Raw genomic sequence first — 16,672 nt, 5'->3', positions numbered from 1 at the left:
TGCCCCACTTTCTGTAATCCCAAAGTATGTCAATTGATTAATCACCTGTAGAGAAATTCCCAGGGGTTGAGTGTGGGAATAGGATGGTGACAAGGTAAATGGAACAGACTTGTCCGAGTTTATCTCTAGGTCTGAACATTAGCAGAATGTCTTAAGCAGATTTAGAGAAGCCAAGGAAAGGCTGTCTTCAGCCTGATAAACCAAAGTATCTTCTGCGTATCATGACATTTTTTCAGCTATAGCGCCCCGTACAATACCCTTGATATCTAACGCTTGATGAATAGCAGGCCATTGGTTCAAGGAGTAGGGATAGTGGACAGCCCTGTCTCTCTTCTCTACTTAATGGGAATGGTGCAGAGATATCTAGGTTTGGGTGGATTCCAGCCAGTTTGGATACATATAGTAATTGAACTCATGAACATAACATAGGGGCAATTTTTAGATGAGCTTAGAGTATTTGCAGATATTGCCATTCGACAAAATCTAAATTTTTACAGATATCTAAAGTCAGGGGAGGGATGATCGCGAGCTGCAGCTAGGCTTAAGATGTACATGCTGGATATTTACAGGATATCTATCACTTTAGAAGGATGAATCCCATTTTATCCAAGTGAATCAAAGCCGAGGCAATTTGATTTATTTGTGTTTATACATTTAGCTTCATATTTTGGCAAGAATCTTAATGTTTGTATATAGGGCTATAGGCGTACCACAATGGGCTTTTGAACATCCATCCCATCCATCCACATCCTGACCTCTTATGAATTTGTATCCTGGTGAACCTGTACAAGGGGAAATGCTTTGGGGCAGAGGCATAGAGGCGACCATCACTTACAAACATCAAGAACGATAAGTCTCTATTTTGTTTATTAAATATTGTTTTGCCCTAACTCCCCCTAGAGGATAGTAGCTGCATGTCTAGTCTAGGTTTTCAAATATCAATGTGAAACTAGGGACTTGCAGGGAAAGTTAGGCTGAGCTGCCATTGAGCGGGGGGCGCCAAAACCTTGTATATCTAGGGTGCCAACCTCCGCTGCCGGGGAGGGCCAACTCAGTGAACATCCTAGGGCTTCATAAGCATATTTGTGGTATGACCTGGGATTTGCTTATGTATCCATAACAGATATTAATTTGCCTGTCCCTCTCTTTGTGAATGATGCGGCTTCTTTACTACTAACTGTGATATATCTTTGAAACTGATAAATCATAAGGGAGAGGACAATTATAGGTCTAGTTCTGGAACTAGCAGTCATTTAGTCTTGAGAAAGCATAGACTGCTTAATATTCGCTGTATTGTATATTTCAACTTCCTGTTTTCTTCTTTCATCACTTGCACATAGGGTTATTTTCTAGGTGTTGTTTTTAAATTTATTAAAATGAACATGTATTTTAAGAGTTATATGTGCACAAAAAATGTTTTCCCTTTGATATATCCTTAGTCTGATACACATAGGATTAATGTTCAGACACTAAAATAGGTTGTTCTCTATTCACCTGACAGATACAGTCCGAATACACCAAGTAGTCTGTAGGAAAAGTGTGCCACCTAGTGTTCAATAGGAGCAACACGTGTCACAGTAACTAGTACAATGACCTTCTGCAGTGCACTGGGCACACATCATATATAATAGTAACATAGTTTTTAAGGTTGAAGGAAGACTAAGTCCATCTAGTCCAACCCATAGCCTAACTTATTGATCCAGAGGAAGGCAAAAAAAAACCATGTGGCAAACACTAAGCTCCACATTGGGGAAAAAAATTCCTTCCCGACTCCATACGACAATCAGACTAGTTCCCTGGATCAACGCCCTATCAAGGAATCTAGTGTATATAACCTGTAATATTATACTTTTCAAGAAAGGCATCCATGCCCTTCTTAAATTTTAACAGTGAATCGCTCATTACAACATCATGCGGCAGAGAGTTCCATAGTCTCACTGCTCTTACAGTAAAGAATCCCCGTCTGTGATTATGTTTAAACCTTCTTTCCTCCAGATGTAGATGAAGATACATTTGTGTTCCTGATGTCACCAGAGATGGTAATTGCCTGGAGACTTGAACTTGGTTGAATAAATAATATGTAAAGCATGTTTTTTCTGTGGGACATTTTCATTCCTTTATGTGACTGTGTACTATGTACCGCAACATGATTTCACCTCAATATAAAGCTGAAAGTGACAAGGTGATAAGCAAATATCTGAAGTCTATGGTCAGAAAAGACATGAGCGCTGTGACATGCAGACAGTCTCGCTTGTACCTTGTGGAAAATTATATTCTGAAAAAAATGCGACTGCAAAAATCGGCTTTTCTTAAAGAACTTTATATACAGATTGTAGTCCTGAGATAGAGGACATTCTACCTGGCCTCTATGCTGTGCAGCCTATGTAAGCAAGGAAACAATGACACAGTAAAAGAAAATAGAAGAAAAGAAAAAAAAAGACTAAAATCTTCTATTCTTTATCTGTAAATGCAATATAACATAATAGAAGCCGTTTTCCTTCTCCTGAAGAGTCGGTGGAGTCTCCTGAAGTTGAGATGTGGATGAACTCACTGAAGCATGTCCTATATATTATGTCCTTTTGGCCGGTTTAGCAGTTAACTGTTTCTCTCTTTCCAGTTACCGTTCTCTCTGTTGTTCTTGTTTTAGGCTTTCCTCCTGCTTTTTCTGCTGGAGCTTCAGCGCTCGCTTTTATATTAAAGTATGATCATCATCAGTATCATGATCTTGAAAATGGTGTCTGAGCTGCAGGCAGGATGTCATAGAGCAGGAGGAGCTGATCACATTCATATATGTGTTTGTGGGAAAAGCTTCAGTAAACCTTTCATTTCCTGAAATCATTGGTGTTTGTATAGGTGAGTCCAGTGGGCGGTCCTATTCAGTGATTGACAGTCTTCCCTGTGTGACTGTGCATGCAGATATAGCTGTCAGTCACGGAGTAGGATAGGACCACCCACTGGACTCATATTCCTACAAACTCCAGAGATTTCAATTAATAATTACATTATACTGAATATTTTCCAACAAACCAATATATCATTCTGCATAGTTCCTCTTTATACCATGCTGTCCACAGCTTGGGCGGCATGTACAACGTGACAAGATCCCTATGAGGTGCTTGTGTCATAACAACAACCCCTTTCCATACTCTCTATTTAGGACACCTCTTTATGAACCAAAATGAGAAGCCAACCTGGAAGTCCGGCACTGGCAGACTTTAGCCGTCTATTTATCGGATAGGCCACTAAGTGATACAGTGGGGAAAAAAGTATTTAGGCAGCCACCAATTGTGTAAGTTCTCCCACTTAAAAAGATGAGAGAGGCCTGTAATTGATATCATAGGTAGACCTCAACTATGAGAACACAATATGAGAAAACAAATCCTGAAAATCACATTGTCTGATTTGGAAAGAATTTTTTTGCAAATTTTGGTGGAAAATAAGTATGTGGTCAATTACAAACAAGCAAGACCTGTGACTTCTTCTTTAAGAGGCTCCTCTGTCCTCCACTCATTACCTGTAGTACTGGCACCTGTTTGAACTTGTTATCAGTATAAAAGACACCTCTCCGCAACTTCAAACAGTCACACTCCAAACTCCACTATGGTGAAGACCAAAGAGCTGTTGAAGGACACCATAAACAAAATTGTAGCCCTCCACCAGGCTGGGAAGACTGAATCTGCAATAGGTAAGCAGCTTGGTGTAAAGATATCAACTGTGGGAGCAATAATTAGAAAATGGAAGACATGCAAGACCACTGATAATCTCCCTCGATCTGGGGCTCCACACAAGATCTGACCGTGGGGTCAAAATGATCTCAAGAGCAATGAGAAAAAATCCCAGAACCACACAGTGGGACCTAGTGAATGACCTGCAGAAAGCTGGGACCAACGTTTCACAGGCTACCATCAGTAACACACTACACCACCAGGGACTCAGATCCTGCAGTGCCAGACGTGTCCTCCCATTTAAGCCATTACATGTCCGGGCCCGTCTGAAGTTTGCTAGAGAGCATTTGGATGATCCAGAAGAGTATTGGGAGAATGTTATATGGTCAGATGAAACCAAAGTAGAACTGTTTGGTAGAAACACAACTCGTCGTGTTTGGAGGAGAAAGAATGCTGTGTTGCATCCAAAGAACACCATACCTACTGTGAAGCATGGGGGTGGCAACATCATGCTTTGGGGCTTTTTCTCTGCCAAGGGACCAGGATGACTGATCCGTGTACATGAAATAATGAATGGGGCCCATGTATCATTAGATTTTGAGTGCAAACCTCCTTCCATCAGCAAGGGCACTGAAGATGAAACATGGCTGGGTCTTTCAGCATGACAATGATCCCAAGCACACCACCAGGGCAACGAAGGAGTGGCTTTGTAAGAAGCATTTCAAGGTCCTGGAGTGGCCTAGCCAGTCTCCAGATCTAAACCCAATAGAAAACCTTTGGAGGGAGTTGAAAGTCCGTGTTGCCCAGCAACAGCCCCAAAACATCACTGCTCTAGAGGAGATTTGCATGGAGGAATGGGCCAACATACCAGCAACAGTGTGTGCCAACCTTGTGAAGACTTACAGAAAACGTTTGACCTCTGCCATTACCAACAAAGGATATATAACAAAGTATTGAGATGAACTTTTGTAATTGACCAAATACTTATTTTTCCACCAAAATTTGAAAAAAATTTCTTTCCAAATCAGACACTGTGATTTTCAGGATTTGTTGAGATCTACCTATGATGTCAATTACAGGCCTCTCACATCTTTTTAAGTGGGAGAAATTGCACAATTGGTGGGTCACTAAATACTTTTTTTCCCCACTGTATTACATTTCACAAGCAGATAACTGCAGTGGAAATATTTGCCGGCTTGCAGCTTCCCTAAATTCAGTTCACCTGAGACAATAAACAGCGATATCTGCGGTGAGACAACCCCTTTAAGAAGGTGGTCCCAAAATAATTCCTATTACAAAACAATTAAGAATGTCTACAATTTCCTATTGGCCAGCCAATGCATTAATTGCTCCAGAAATGAAGGGCAGACGCCTTGGTTCTTCTGTCCAGTACTTGTGTTCATGAAAATGCTAATGATTTTATAGATTTTATGAGTAGAATGTTACAATATAAGACTTACTTTTAATTTGGAGGTCTTTTCATGCAGCAAAATCATTTCCTTCCTAATGTTCACCAACTTGTTGTGGTAATACTTTGCTTCTGATCACCAAGCAAAATAAATAGGAAAACTACATTTATTCAGGTAAGCACTGAGTAAATGGAACACGGAAGGGGTTAAAGACTAGAGTAACCATCGCTTTAATTTTGTATCAAAAATCAATAAAACGCATGAAAATAAGAAACTTTGTAATATATCTTATCAGAGAAATCTGCTTCTATCTCCTCCTGGACTGATCGTTCGGCGACCGTACAGCTTCCCGTGCCTGTCCAGTCAAACTAGTCCACAGGTATTTGGCCCAATCAGCTGTGGGTACCTGGTGCAACAGCATCAGGGTCTCAAAATCTTGCAGATGTTCATCAATCTGTGTGTTGGACTCATTAAACACTGGCACGTCTCTGTAGCGAAGATGATTTCCTTGGTTGTGGGCCATCATTGAAGTAGGGTCCGGAGCTGGCGGTAAGGGTACTGGAACTCCAAAACCGATTCTATAATACAAGCCCTCTCCTCACTTGAAGCTCCGGGTCCTAATGCGATCAACAATTCCTGGATTCGGGCTGCTTGGGACTGGGTATTTGATTCCAGACTAGCACTGGATCCTGGCTTTGGAAAACAGTTTAATTCCCCTGGGTCCACCTCAGTGGAGTTTTCATAGTTCTCCACACTATTCTGGGCATCCCAAAGGAACAATTCCTGTATCAAATCCGACCGAGTGTCAGTGGACCGGTATACTGTCCGTCTAAGCTGGCACAGGTCCTGTAGTCTCCGTTTATTCCTGCGGCTGTATATTCCCTCCGGTCTTCCTCCCAAGGCCAGGCTAGTGGGGTTGGTCATGGTAGCGTTCAAAACATGCTGTGTATGCCTCACCTATGGTCTGCTGGGTCTGTCCATATGTCTCCCTGGTTGTGTCTACGGACACCAGTCCCCTGCAGTTTCCCCCGAATCCTCCGGGTTGAGTAGTATCCCACTGCTGTCTCCAATATATGGAGACACAGGGTCTCCGATGGGCATTATACTACTCGGACAACACCGGGTAAGGGTAAAACAGTGTGGCAATACTTTATTGAATCACCAAACAGACAATAACATATAGAACAGTCTCAGCAAATACACAAGATGGTGCAAGTTACAGAGTCTCACCCTTCCGCTGACCCGCCGATAATAGAGCAGTGAGGTATGTGGCCAGGTGACCGGATGTCCCAACCTGGATTTCCTCATAATGTCTCTGAGAGTTCAGTGATAGTCAATGGAGCAGATCTGTATTCCTCTTGATGTGTCAATGTTGCTATGCTGAATAGTCTCTCTTGGCTGTCTTTTTGTATCGTCTCCTTGCTATTGAGGCGTATGTCCCTTTTCAAGCACACATCCACAGGTTAAGGATAAGGGATGATATTATTCCACAGGGCTTGAGTATCCACAGCTCATCCCCTAAGGTTGACTGGCAAACACCCTACAATGGATTAAACATATCTAGCAAACATCCATTGTTCAAAGATACTGAGTCGCTGTATTGAAAAACTAGCAGACGATACGTTGTAGGAGCTGATATAAGATGTAAATAACAGCCATTCATCAATTACCAACTCAAGTGATCAACATTCAGGTTTATACAAACAATAGTCTCTGTTGATCAACCAAAGAACAACACAAATTCAAAAGTCAGCATAAAAATAAAGGTGTTCCTGGCCTACTGATTTATACGTCTGCATAAATAAGAAGAAATGCTGTGTTGTCACAGGTAATATCTGTATTCAGTGAAAAAAGGACAAAACTCAATAAAATACATCACAGAAAAAAAAGCAGCCATACGTGACATACCATGTCCAGACACAAATGCACAACAGGATGCAGCAGATCCCCCATGATAAAGACTGGGACAGCACAGGTGCAAAATACTAATAGAACAACCACTTCCTAATACAGCAGACATCTGTGGGGCGGCTGCCTAGTATTCAGAATGCAGACAGGCTTGCATAGGTGCCATTCACACCATTACGTTGTAGTATTGGCGTCTCTGCCCCCTGATAGGCAGAGACGCCGTCCCACTCACCGACGCGCTCCCTGCCCGGCGTCCTCAGGCGCTCCTGCCTCTCTTGCTGCCGGTACACACAGCTCCCTGGGCACTGTGCTTAGGGCGCGCGCGCGCTCCCTCCCTCTTAAAGGGGCCGCGCGCGCCGTCCTAAAAAGTCCCTGGCCAATGGCAGGAGGACTTCCCCTATAAAAGGTACCTCCTCCAATATGGAGGTGCCCGTGCAAGGTTGTTGCTCTGTAGGCTAAACTCTGCTTCAGCCCACAGGTCCCGCTGCCTGTCTGACTACCAGTCTAGTCCATCTGACTATCAGTCCAGTCTGCCAGCCTGATTACCAGTCCAGCCCGACAGTCTGCTTACAGCCCAGTCCGCTAGTCTGTCTATGGGCTTGGCCAGTCGGCTTATCTGGAGCCTCCTCTTGCTACCTGTCTCCGCCTGCCAAGGACACTCTCCAGCCCGACGGTCTGCCTACGGTCAAACCCGCCAGTCTGTCTATGGGCTAGGCTAGCCTGCCTACTTGGAGAACTTGCCTGTTACCTGGAGGCTCCTGCCTGCACCTGCCGTGTATACCTGACAGCCTACCTAGAGGCTCCTGCCTGTCACTTGCCGTGACCACCTGACAGCCTACCTAGAGGCTCCTGCCTGCACCTGCAGTGTATACCTGACAGCCTACCTAGAGGCTCCTGCCTGTCACTTGCCATGACCACCTGACAGCCTACCTAGAGGCTCCTGCCTGTCACTTGCCGTGACCACCTGGCAGCCTACCTAGAGGCTCCTGCCTGTCACTTGCCGTGACCACCACACAGCCTGCCTAGAGGCTTCTGCTAGTTACCTGCCATGCCTGCCATCCCGTCTGCCCGGATCTCTCGTCAGCCTGCCTGCCGTGCTCATCTGCTGTACCGGTCAGTTTCTGCCTTCTGACCCGTGGGAGTCACCTGCTCTCATACAAGGTCGGTCCCCAAAGTAGCACCTGGTCCCTCTGCTCGGTCCTTCCCTGGTCATGGAGTCGATTGAGCCGCCGTACGGCCTTGGTCGGTCCGAGTTGATACCTAGTTACGCCCCTCTGGTCCCTCCTTGCACCGCAGCACAGAGGTTCCACCACCCGGCCATGGAACCCGGTGGCCCCCAGGCTCCTTCGCTTGCTGACCTGTACCAGGAGGTTTCTCTTCAGAGATCCCAACAGGAAACCATCCTGACCCACCTGCGGTCTTTCAACTCTCGCCTGGACACGCTGTCTGTTCCACCTGTGGCCGCCTCAAGTCAAGCAACACCCGCTCCGGCAGCGTCGCTGCCTACCAATACCACGACATCCAGCCCAGGACCCCGGCTTTCTGCGCCTCCTCGTTTTGGAGGTGACCGCGTCCTATGTCGGGGCTTTCTGAACCAGTGCATGCTTCACTTTGAACTGCTGCCACATCAGTTTCCCTCCGACCGGGCCAAAGTGGCGTTCATCATGTCTCACCTCACCGGGGAAGCTTTGGCATGGCTAAACCCTCTATGGGAGAGAGGGGATTCCCTGGTGTCCAATCTTCCAGCTTTCCTCACTGCCTTCCGGAAGGTCTTCGATGAACCCGGACGAAGGATTTCTTCTGCCTCCTCATTCCTCCGTCTCCGCCAAGGGAGTCTCACCGTGGGCCAGTATGCCATACAGTTCCGTACCCTCGCTTCTGAGCTTGCCTGGGGCAACGAGGCCCTGGTGTCCACCTTCTGGGAGGGTCTTTCTGGTCGGATTAAGGATGAGTTATCCGGCCGGGACATTCCTACCACCCTGGATGACCTGGTGTCACTGGCTACCCGGATTGACATTCGTTTCCTAGAACGTGCCAAGGAGACTACCCAGGAGAGAAGATTTCCCCGTCTTGCTCCTGTTTTTCAGAAACTGGCTTCCCAAACAGCTACTCCCCGGGCACGCTCGCCCGAACCCATGCAGATTGACCAGACTAAGATGGTCAAGTCTCGCCAAAAAACATGCCGAGCCGAGGGGAGCTGTTTCTACTGTGGTAGTAAGGAGCACCAGATCCGTTCCTGTCCGGTGAAGCCGGGAAACTCCAGTGTCTAGGACCGCTCGGAGAGGTCATCCTTGGCGAGAGCAAATCCTCTCTGTTCTTGACTTTGTCCATTTCTATCTCCTGTGGAGAGAACCGCTTCTTTGAAACTGCCCACCTGGACTCTGGAGCCGCTGGGAATCTCATTTCCCAGTCCTTTGTAGAGAAGTATCAGATTCCTACCAAATCTCTGGCTGAACCATTGGCAGTCGCTTCCGTGGATGGAAGACTCCTTCCGGTGACCATCTTGCTCGTCACAGAGTCCGTAACTCTGCAGGTAGGAATGCTGCACTCAGAGAGGATCTCCTTCCATGTGCTCTCCGGACTCTCTCACCCTCTTTTGCTAGGTCTACCCTGGCTACAGAGACACAAACCCGTTCTGAACTGGCAATCCAGTGAGGTGCTCCGTTGGGGGCAGGATTGCCATAACACCTGCCTGGTCCCGGTTCGCCCGTCTCAACCTCCATCTACTCCGACTAATTTACCCGGTCTACCGGCACCTTACTGGTCCTATGCTGATGTCTTCGACAAAAAAGAGGCAGAGACACTGCCATCTCATAGGCCATATGACTGCCCTATTGACCTGATTCCCGGTGCCACTCCACCCCGTGGGCGTATCTATCCATTGTCGTTGGCCAAAACCCGGGCCATGTTGGAGTACATCGAAGAGAATCTGGCTAGGGGATTCATGCGGAAATCTCCCTCTCTGGCTGGAGCCGGATTCTTCTTCGTTAAAAAGAAAGACGGTTCACTACGTCCATGTATCAATTATAGAGGACTCAACCAAATCACTGTCAAAAACAAATATCCCCTGCCGCTCATCTCTGAGCTGTTCGACCGCCTTAAAGGCGCGAAGATCTTCACCAAGCTCGATCTTCGTGGGGCGTATAACCTGGTCCGGATCCGCCAAGGAGACGAATGGAAGATGGCATTCAATACCCGGGACGGTCACTATGAATACCGTGTGATGCCCTTCAGTCTTTGTAATGCTCCCGCCGACTTCCAAGAATTAGTTAATGACATCTTCCGTGACCTCTTATATTCATGCGTGGTGGTGTACCTGGACGACATCTTGGTCTTCTCTCCGGATCTTCCCTCACATCGGAGGGATGTTCGTCAGGTCCTGCTTAGGCTCAGGCAGAATCACCTTTATGCAAAATTTGAGAAGTGCCTCTTTGAGCAGTCCTCTCTTCCATTCCTGGGCTATATTATCTCCAAGACAGGTCTACGGATGGACCCCGAGAAGGTCTCTGCCTTCTTAAAGTGGCCCAGTCCGAATGGGTTGAAGGCGATTCAGCGATTCCTGGGCTTCGCCAACTATTACCGTCTCTTCATCCCACATTTCTCTTCCCGGACTGCTCCCATCTCTGCGCTCACCCGAAAGGGAGCGAATCCTAAGGAATGGCCGTCTGAAGCGGAGGAGGCCTTTCTCTCCTTAAAACAAGCCTTCTCTTCTGCCCAGTGCTTCACCCTCCGGATTGCAACAAACAGTTCTTTTTGGAGGTAGATGCTTCCTCTTCCGGAGCCGGAGCGGTGCTCACCCAGAAATCTCCAGCCGGGAGAATGGTAACCTGCGGCTTCTTCTCCAAGCTCTTCTCGTCTGAGCGCAACTACTCCATAGGAGACCGACAACTGCTAGCCATCAAATTGGCGCTGGAGGAGTGGCGTTACCTGCTCGAAGGGACTCTGCACCCGGTGGTCATCTATACTGACCACAAAAACCTGGCATATCTACAGAATGCCCAAAGACTCAAACCGTGTCAGGCTCGGTGGTCTTTGTTCTTCGCCTGCTTTAACTTTACCCTACATTACCGCCCGGCGGACAAGAATGTTAAAGCAGACGCCTTGTCCCGATCCTTTCTGTTTTCTGATCAAGAGGAGGAGCCTATGCATATCATCAATCCCTCCAAAGTGATGAATGTGGCCCCCTTGGATCTGTCTCGTCTCCCACCCTGTAAGAAGTTTGTAGCGGTTCCGGATCGTAAGAAGGTTCTTCACTGGGGTCATTCATCCAAATTAGCCGGCCATGCTGGCCAGAAGAAGACCTTCCTGCTCATTACACGGCATTACTGGTGGCCTACCCTGCGCCAAGATGTGGTAGACTTCTTCACGGCCTGTTCGTCCTGTGCCCGCAACAAGGTTCCCAGACATCTTCCTGCTGGCCGTCTCCTGCCTCTTCCCGTACCTGCTGCCCCGTGGCAACACATTGCTATGGACTTTATGACGGATCTTCCTGTTTCTGCCGGTTGTATGGTCATTTGGGTGGTCGCTGACCGCTTTTCTAAAATGGCTCACTTTATCCCTCTGCCTGGTCTCCCATCTGCATCTGTGCTGGCTAGGGACTTCATCCATCACATCTTTCGTCTCCACGGTCTACCCCTCCACATTATGTCTGATCGAGGTGTCCAGTTCACTTCGCGCTTCTGGAGAGCTACGTGTAAGCTGCTGGATGTCACCCTGGATTTCTCCTCTGCTTATCATCCACAGTCCAATGGCCAAGTGGAGCGTATCAACCAGATCCTTACCAGCTATTACCGGCACTTTGTCAACGCTCACCATACCGATTGGGTGGAGCTCCTACCATGGGCCGAGTTCTCCTACAACAACCATGAAAGCGAATCTTCTTCCAAGTCCCTGTTCTTTGTAGTCTACGGTCAACATCCCCGGATTCTGTTTCCCGTCTCCGCTTCAGTGGACAACCCGGCCGCGGAGTCTCTGGTCAGCGAATTTTCCATTATTTGGGAGGACACTAGATCCGTACTTCTTCAATCCTCCAAGCGGATGAAGAAGCATGCTGATAAAAGACGTCTGGATCCACCTCAATTCCGTCTGGGAGACAAGGTTTGGCTCTCCTCCAAACATGTTCGTCTCAAAATACCCTCCTATAAGTTGGGTCCACGGTTCATCGGTCCGTTTGAAGTCCTCAAGCAAATCAACCCAGTAGCCCACAAATTAAAACTCCCGGCCACCTTACGGATTCCCAACTCCTTCCACGTATCTCTCCTCAAACCAGTTGTGCTTAATTCTTTTTCCGATAATCCAGGTACCTCCCCTGCTCCGGTCTCCGCTGAGGATGTCTATGAGGTAGAGAACATTCTGGCCACCAAGAGGGTAAGAGGAAAAACCTTTTTTCTGGTGGATTGGAAGGGGTTTGGCCCAGAGGAGAGATCTTGGGAACCCAGGGAGAACATCCACGCCCCGCTTCTCCTTAAAAAATTTCTTTCAGGCCTAAAGAAGAGGGGGCGTAAAGGGGGGGTACTGTAGTATCGGCGTCTCTGCCCCCTGACAGGCAGAAACGCCATCCCACTCACCGCCGCGCTCCCTGCCCGGCGTCCTCCGGCGCTCCTGCCTCTCTTGCTGCCGGCACGCGCAGCTCCCCGGGCACTGTGCTTAGGGCGCGCGCGCGCTCCCTCCCTCTTAAAGGGGCCACGCGTGCCATCTTAAAAAGTCCCTGGCCAATGGCAGGAGGACTTCCCCTATAAAAGGCACCTCCTCCAATATGGAGGTGCCCGTACAAGGTTGTTGCTCTGTATGCTAAACTCTGCTTTAGCCCACAGGTCCCACTTCCTGTCCCTGTCTGACTACCAGTCTAGTCCGTCTGACTATCAGTCCAGTCTGCCAGCCTGATGTCCAGCCCGACAGTCTGCTTACAGCCCAGTCCGCTAGTCTGTCTATGGGCTTGGCCAGTCCGCTTATCCGGAGCCTCCACCTGCTACCTGTCTCCGCCTGCCAAGGACACTCTCCAGCCCGACGGTCTGCCTACGGTCAAACCCGCCAGTCTGTCTATGGGCTAGGCTAGCCTGCCTACTTGGAGAACTTGCCTGTTACCTGGAGGCTCCTGCCTGCACCTGCCGTGTATACCTGACAGCCTACCTAGAGGCTCCTGCCTGTCACTTGCCGTGACCACCTGACAGCCTACCTAGAGCCTCCTGCCTGCACCTGCCATGTATACCTGACAGCCTACCTAGAGGCTCCTGCCTGTCACTTGCCGTGACCACCTGGCAGCCTACCTAGAGGCTCCTGCCTGTCACTTGCTGTGACCACCAGACAGCCTACCTAGAGGCTCCTGCTAGTTACCTGCCATGCCTGCCAGCCTGTCTGCCCGGATCTCTCGTCAGCCTGCCTGCCGTGCTCATCTGCTGTACCGGTCAGTCTCTGCCTTCTGACCCGTGGGAGTCACCTGCTCTCATACAAGGTCGGTCCCCAGAGTAGCACCTAGTCCCTCTGCTCGGTCCTTTCCTGGTCACGGAGTCGATTGAGCCGCCGTACGGCCTTGGTCGGTCCGAGTTGATACCTAGTTACGCCCCTCTGGTCCCTCCTTGCACCGCACCACAGAGGTTCCACCACCTGGATCCGTAACATAAGTGAGATGCACCTCTGTCCTTATAAGAACCTACTATCAACGCCCCTACTATTACATCAGGCGGGCTGCCATTACCATATGTGCACACACAGGCCAGACACCCAACATTACCCAGCCTGCACTGAAGGGCCCCGGCTGCACCCTGCAAAACATGCAAAAAAGATGTGTATAATACATGAGGTATTGGTCGATATTTTGGACAAAATACACAAGCTCGCAACCCATGTCAAGGGTCCTCATTACCTTGCGAGTCCCTATACTAAAAACAGATTTTCCCATTACTGAAATAAATGATGGTAATCATAAAGTTCTATGCAGAAAGAAGGAGGAGGAGTTAGAGGCACAGACATTCTGTTACAGTTCTACATTAAGACATGACGGCTGGTGTTCATACAGTTTATCTCAGTAATGGGAGATCTGTATTCCCAAAGCAAACACAGGAGAAATACTGCTTGGGCTTTCATTATTCCTGCAGGCAAGTGCTGTAAAATACTACATATCTGAAACTGAATTTAGAAAAAAATAATGGCTTTATACAGTGGCTTGTGAAAGTATTCATCTCCTTGGCTTTTTACCTATTTTCAACCTGTGTTTAAACATTTTTGTAATCCGATTTGTGTGTGATGCATCAGCACTAAATAGTCTAAGTTAGTAAATTGAGAAAAATATAGGCATAAATTAAATTTCTGTGATTAAATAACTAAAAATTGGCATGTGAATATGTTTCACCCCTTTTGCTATGAAGCCCCTAAAACTTTTTGGTGCAAGCAATTACCTTCATAAGTCACATACTTAGACCATAAGACACTTAGACCGTAAGACACTTAGATTGCACACAAGTGGACTTCCTTTCACTGTCAGCATATACACATCTTTTCTGAAGGCCACAGAGGCTTCGTTCAAAACTAGAAATCCTTCTTTTTATCCCTTACAGACAAGGGTGGACTGTATGGATCGCTTCCAGGATACAATGGAAAGAGAGCTCAAATCGCTGGCACAGGATATCAAGCATCATGGTTCCCACCATAACTTATCATCTTTACACTATCAAGCATTGCAGGAATTGAGAAATATGCCACATATTGTTATACGTATGGCTGATAAGGGGGGCTTAGTAGTTGTGCTGGACACTGACACATATAGATCCCAGGTTGCATCTTTATTGGAGGATTAATCCACATATCGTAAATTAAGGTGTGATCCGATTGTAGATATTAAAAAAAAAAACTATGAGATTGTAAGTGATGGTTATATGTTGGGTGTATTATCTAAAAACCAAAGAGATTACCTTTTGGTAGATTTTCCAATCACCCCTATTATGCACGCATTGCCCAAAGTACATAAGGGAGTCAGCCCACCCCCTATGAGGCCCAACATCTCGGGCATAGGATCGGTCACTGAACGATTAAGTGAGTGGGTTGACTCGCTTTTGTAACCATTATCACAACGAACAGCTGGTTTTCTCAAAGATACTGGAGATGTATTGGGACAACTGTCTAATATAGTTTGGAGACAAGATTTTGCATGGATTGCTTGTGACGTAACGGCATTATATACCTCAATCCCCCGAGAAATTGCAGTGGAAGCACTCTCATATCATTTGAAAAAATACAGTGATTATACGGAAGACCTATGTACATTTATTATACAAGTGGTCAATTTTCTTATGACATGTAATTATTTTTCTTTTGATGGCCAATATTATTTACAATCGAGTCAAGGCGTGTCAATGGGTGCTAAACACTCTCCATCATTAGCCAATCTAGTTATGGCCTATTGGGAGGAAGGTTATCTTTACAGTACTGATAATCCTTTTACCAAACACCTGGTCTGGTATGGCAGATACATAGATGACCTACTGTTCGTTTATTCAGGCGATGTGTCTGCCATACCCGACTTTGTGCAATATTTAGATATCAATCATTGCAATCTGACATTTATGCATAGGGTTGAAATTTCTGCCATTTCATTTCTGGATTTGAATTTGCGGGGCATCCCAGATCGACACATATTGACTAGTACTTACTGTAAACCACAGTCTGGAAATACTATTTTGCATGCAAGTAGTAGTCATCCGCCCCATACTATCAAAGCATTACCTGTGGGTGAATTCACACGTGTTGCAAGGAATTGCAATGATGAAAACACTCTATCTACAGAACTTACACATACATGGTCCAAACTTTCAGAAAGGGGGTATCCTAAATGGACCCTGAGTAGAGCCAAACATATAATCAAACACAAGAGACACCAAAATTTGGGACCACGTATTGTTCACAATAATTCTAATAGACTAGTCCTCTCATTGCAGAATAGCCCTCAGTTTAATATAATCAAATCTATTTTTTTCAAACACATATCCATTTTGTATGAGGATGCAACTTTATCTAAAATTTTACAATCCAATTGCTCTGTAGTAGCAAGGAGAGGTGTCACTATTGGTAACATCGTTTCACCGTCTTTTTTCTCCTCTAATAATTTAAAAAGTAATACTTGGATAAATGACTCTGGTTTCTATAAGTGCGGCCAAAATAGATGTCGGACATGCAAATATACATCAGCTACTAAAGAATTTTTCAATTATAACCACACAGAAACTTTCAAAATCAAAGGACACATAAATTGTAACAGCACGAATGTGGTTTATATAATTCTATGCAAAATTTGTGATCTTATATATGTTGGTTGCACAACAAGAAATCTTAAAGTTCGCATTTCAGAATATTTAACTGATATATCTTCTCTTTCTAGTACCAACCGTAATATTTCACATGCCTCTAGGCATTTTATTCAATTTCACCAGAGATCGTGCAGTTCTCTACAGGTCATTGGTATAGAGAGGGTTAAACCTGCACATCGAGGAGGAGATTCCAGACACTGTTTACTCACCAGAGAAGCATTCTGGATTTACAACCTTGGATCCCGTTTCCCAGACGGACTCAATGCACGCCGTGAAATCATGTTTCATTATTGATTCTACTTCATGTTTCTGTCAGTTTATTTTATTTATTTCATGTAACATTCTATGTTAAAATGAATTTTATCTCTTTTCTTGTTCTTTCTCTCCATAA

The 16,672-nt window shown here is 46.3% G+C and overlaps 1 protein-coding gene across 1 annotated transcript in view; it reads right to left on the bottom strand.

Annotated features, from left to right (window-relative positions):
* Positions 1-2,569: 2,569 nt before the first annotated feature.
* LOC141167289 (biogenesis of lysosome-related organelles complex 1 subunit 6-like) overlaps positions 2,570-16,672 on the bottom strand; it is a 49,029-nt gene continuing 34,926 nt past the window's right edge. Inside the window, 2 exon segments of the mRNA XM_073654719.1 lie at positions 2,570-2,686; positions 5,126-5,205. Coding sequence (XP_073510820.1) covers positions 2,570-2,686; positions 5,126-5,205 — 197 coding nt within the window.

Source organism: Phyllobates terribilis, unplaced genomic scaffold (genome assembly GCF_046119375.1).
Source record: "Phyllobates terribilis strain yellow unplaced genomic scaffold, ASM4611937v1 Scaffold_11__3_contigs__length_659146591, whole genome shotgun sequence".
NCBI classification, from domain to species: domain Eukaryota; kingdom Metazoa; phylum Chordata; class Amphibia; order Anura; family Dendrobatidae; genus Phyllobates; species Phyllobates terribilis.
The sequence above is the reverse complement of the archived record's forward strand: the minus strand, read 5'-3'. Positions and strand labels throughout refer to the sequence as shown.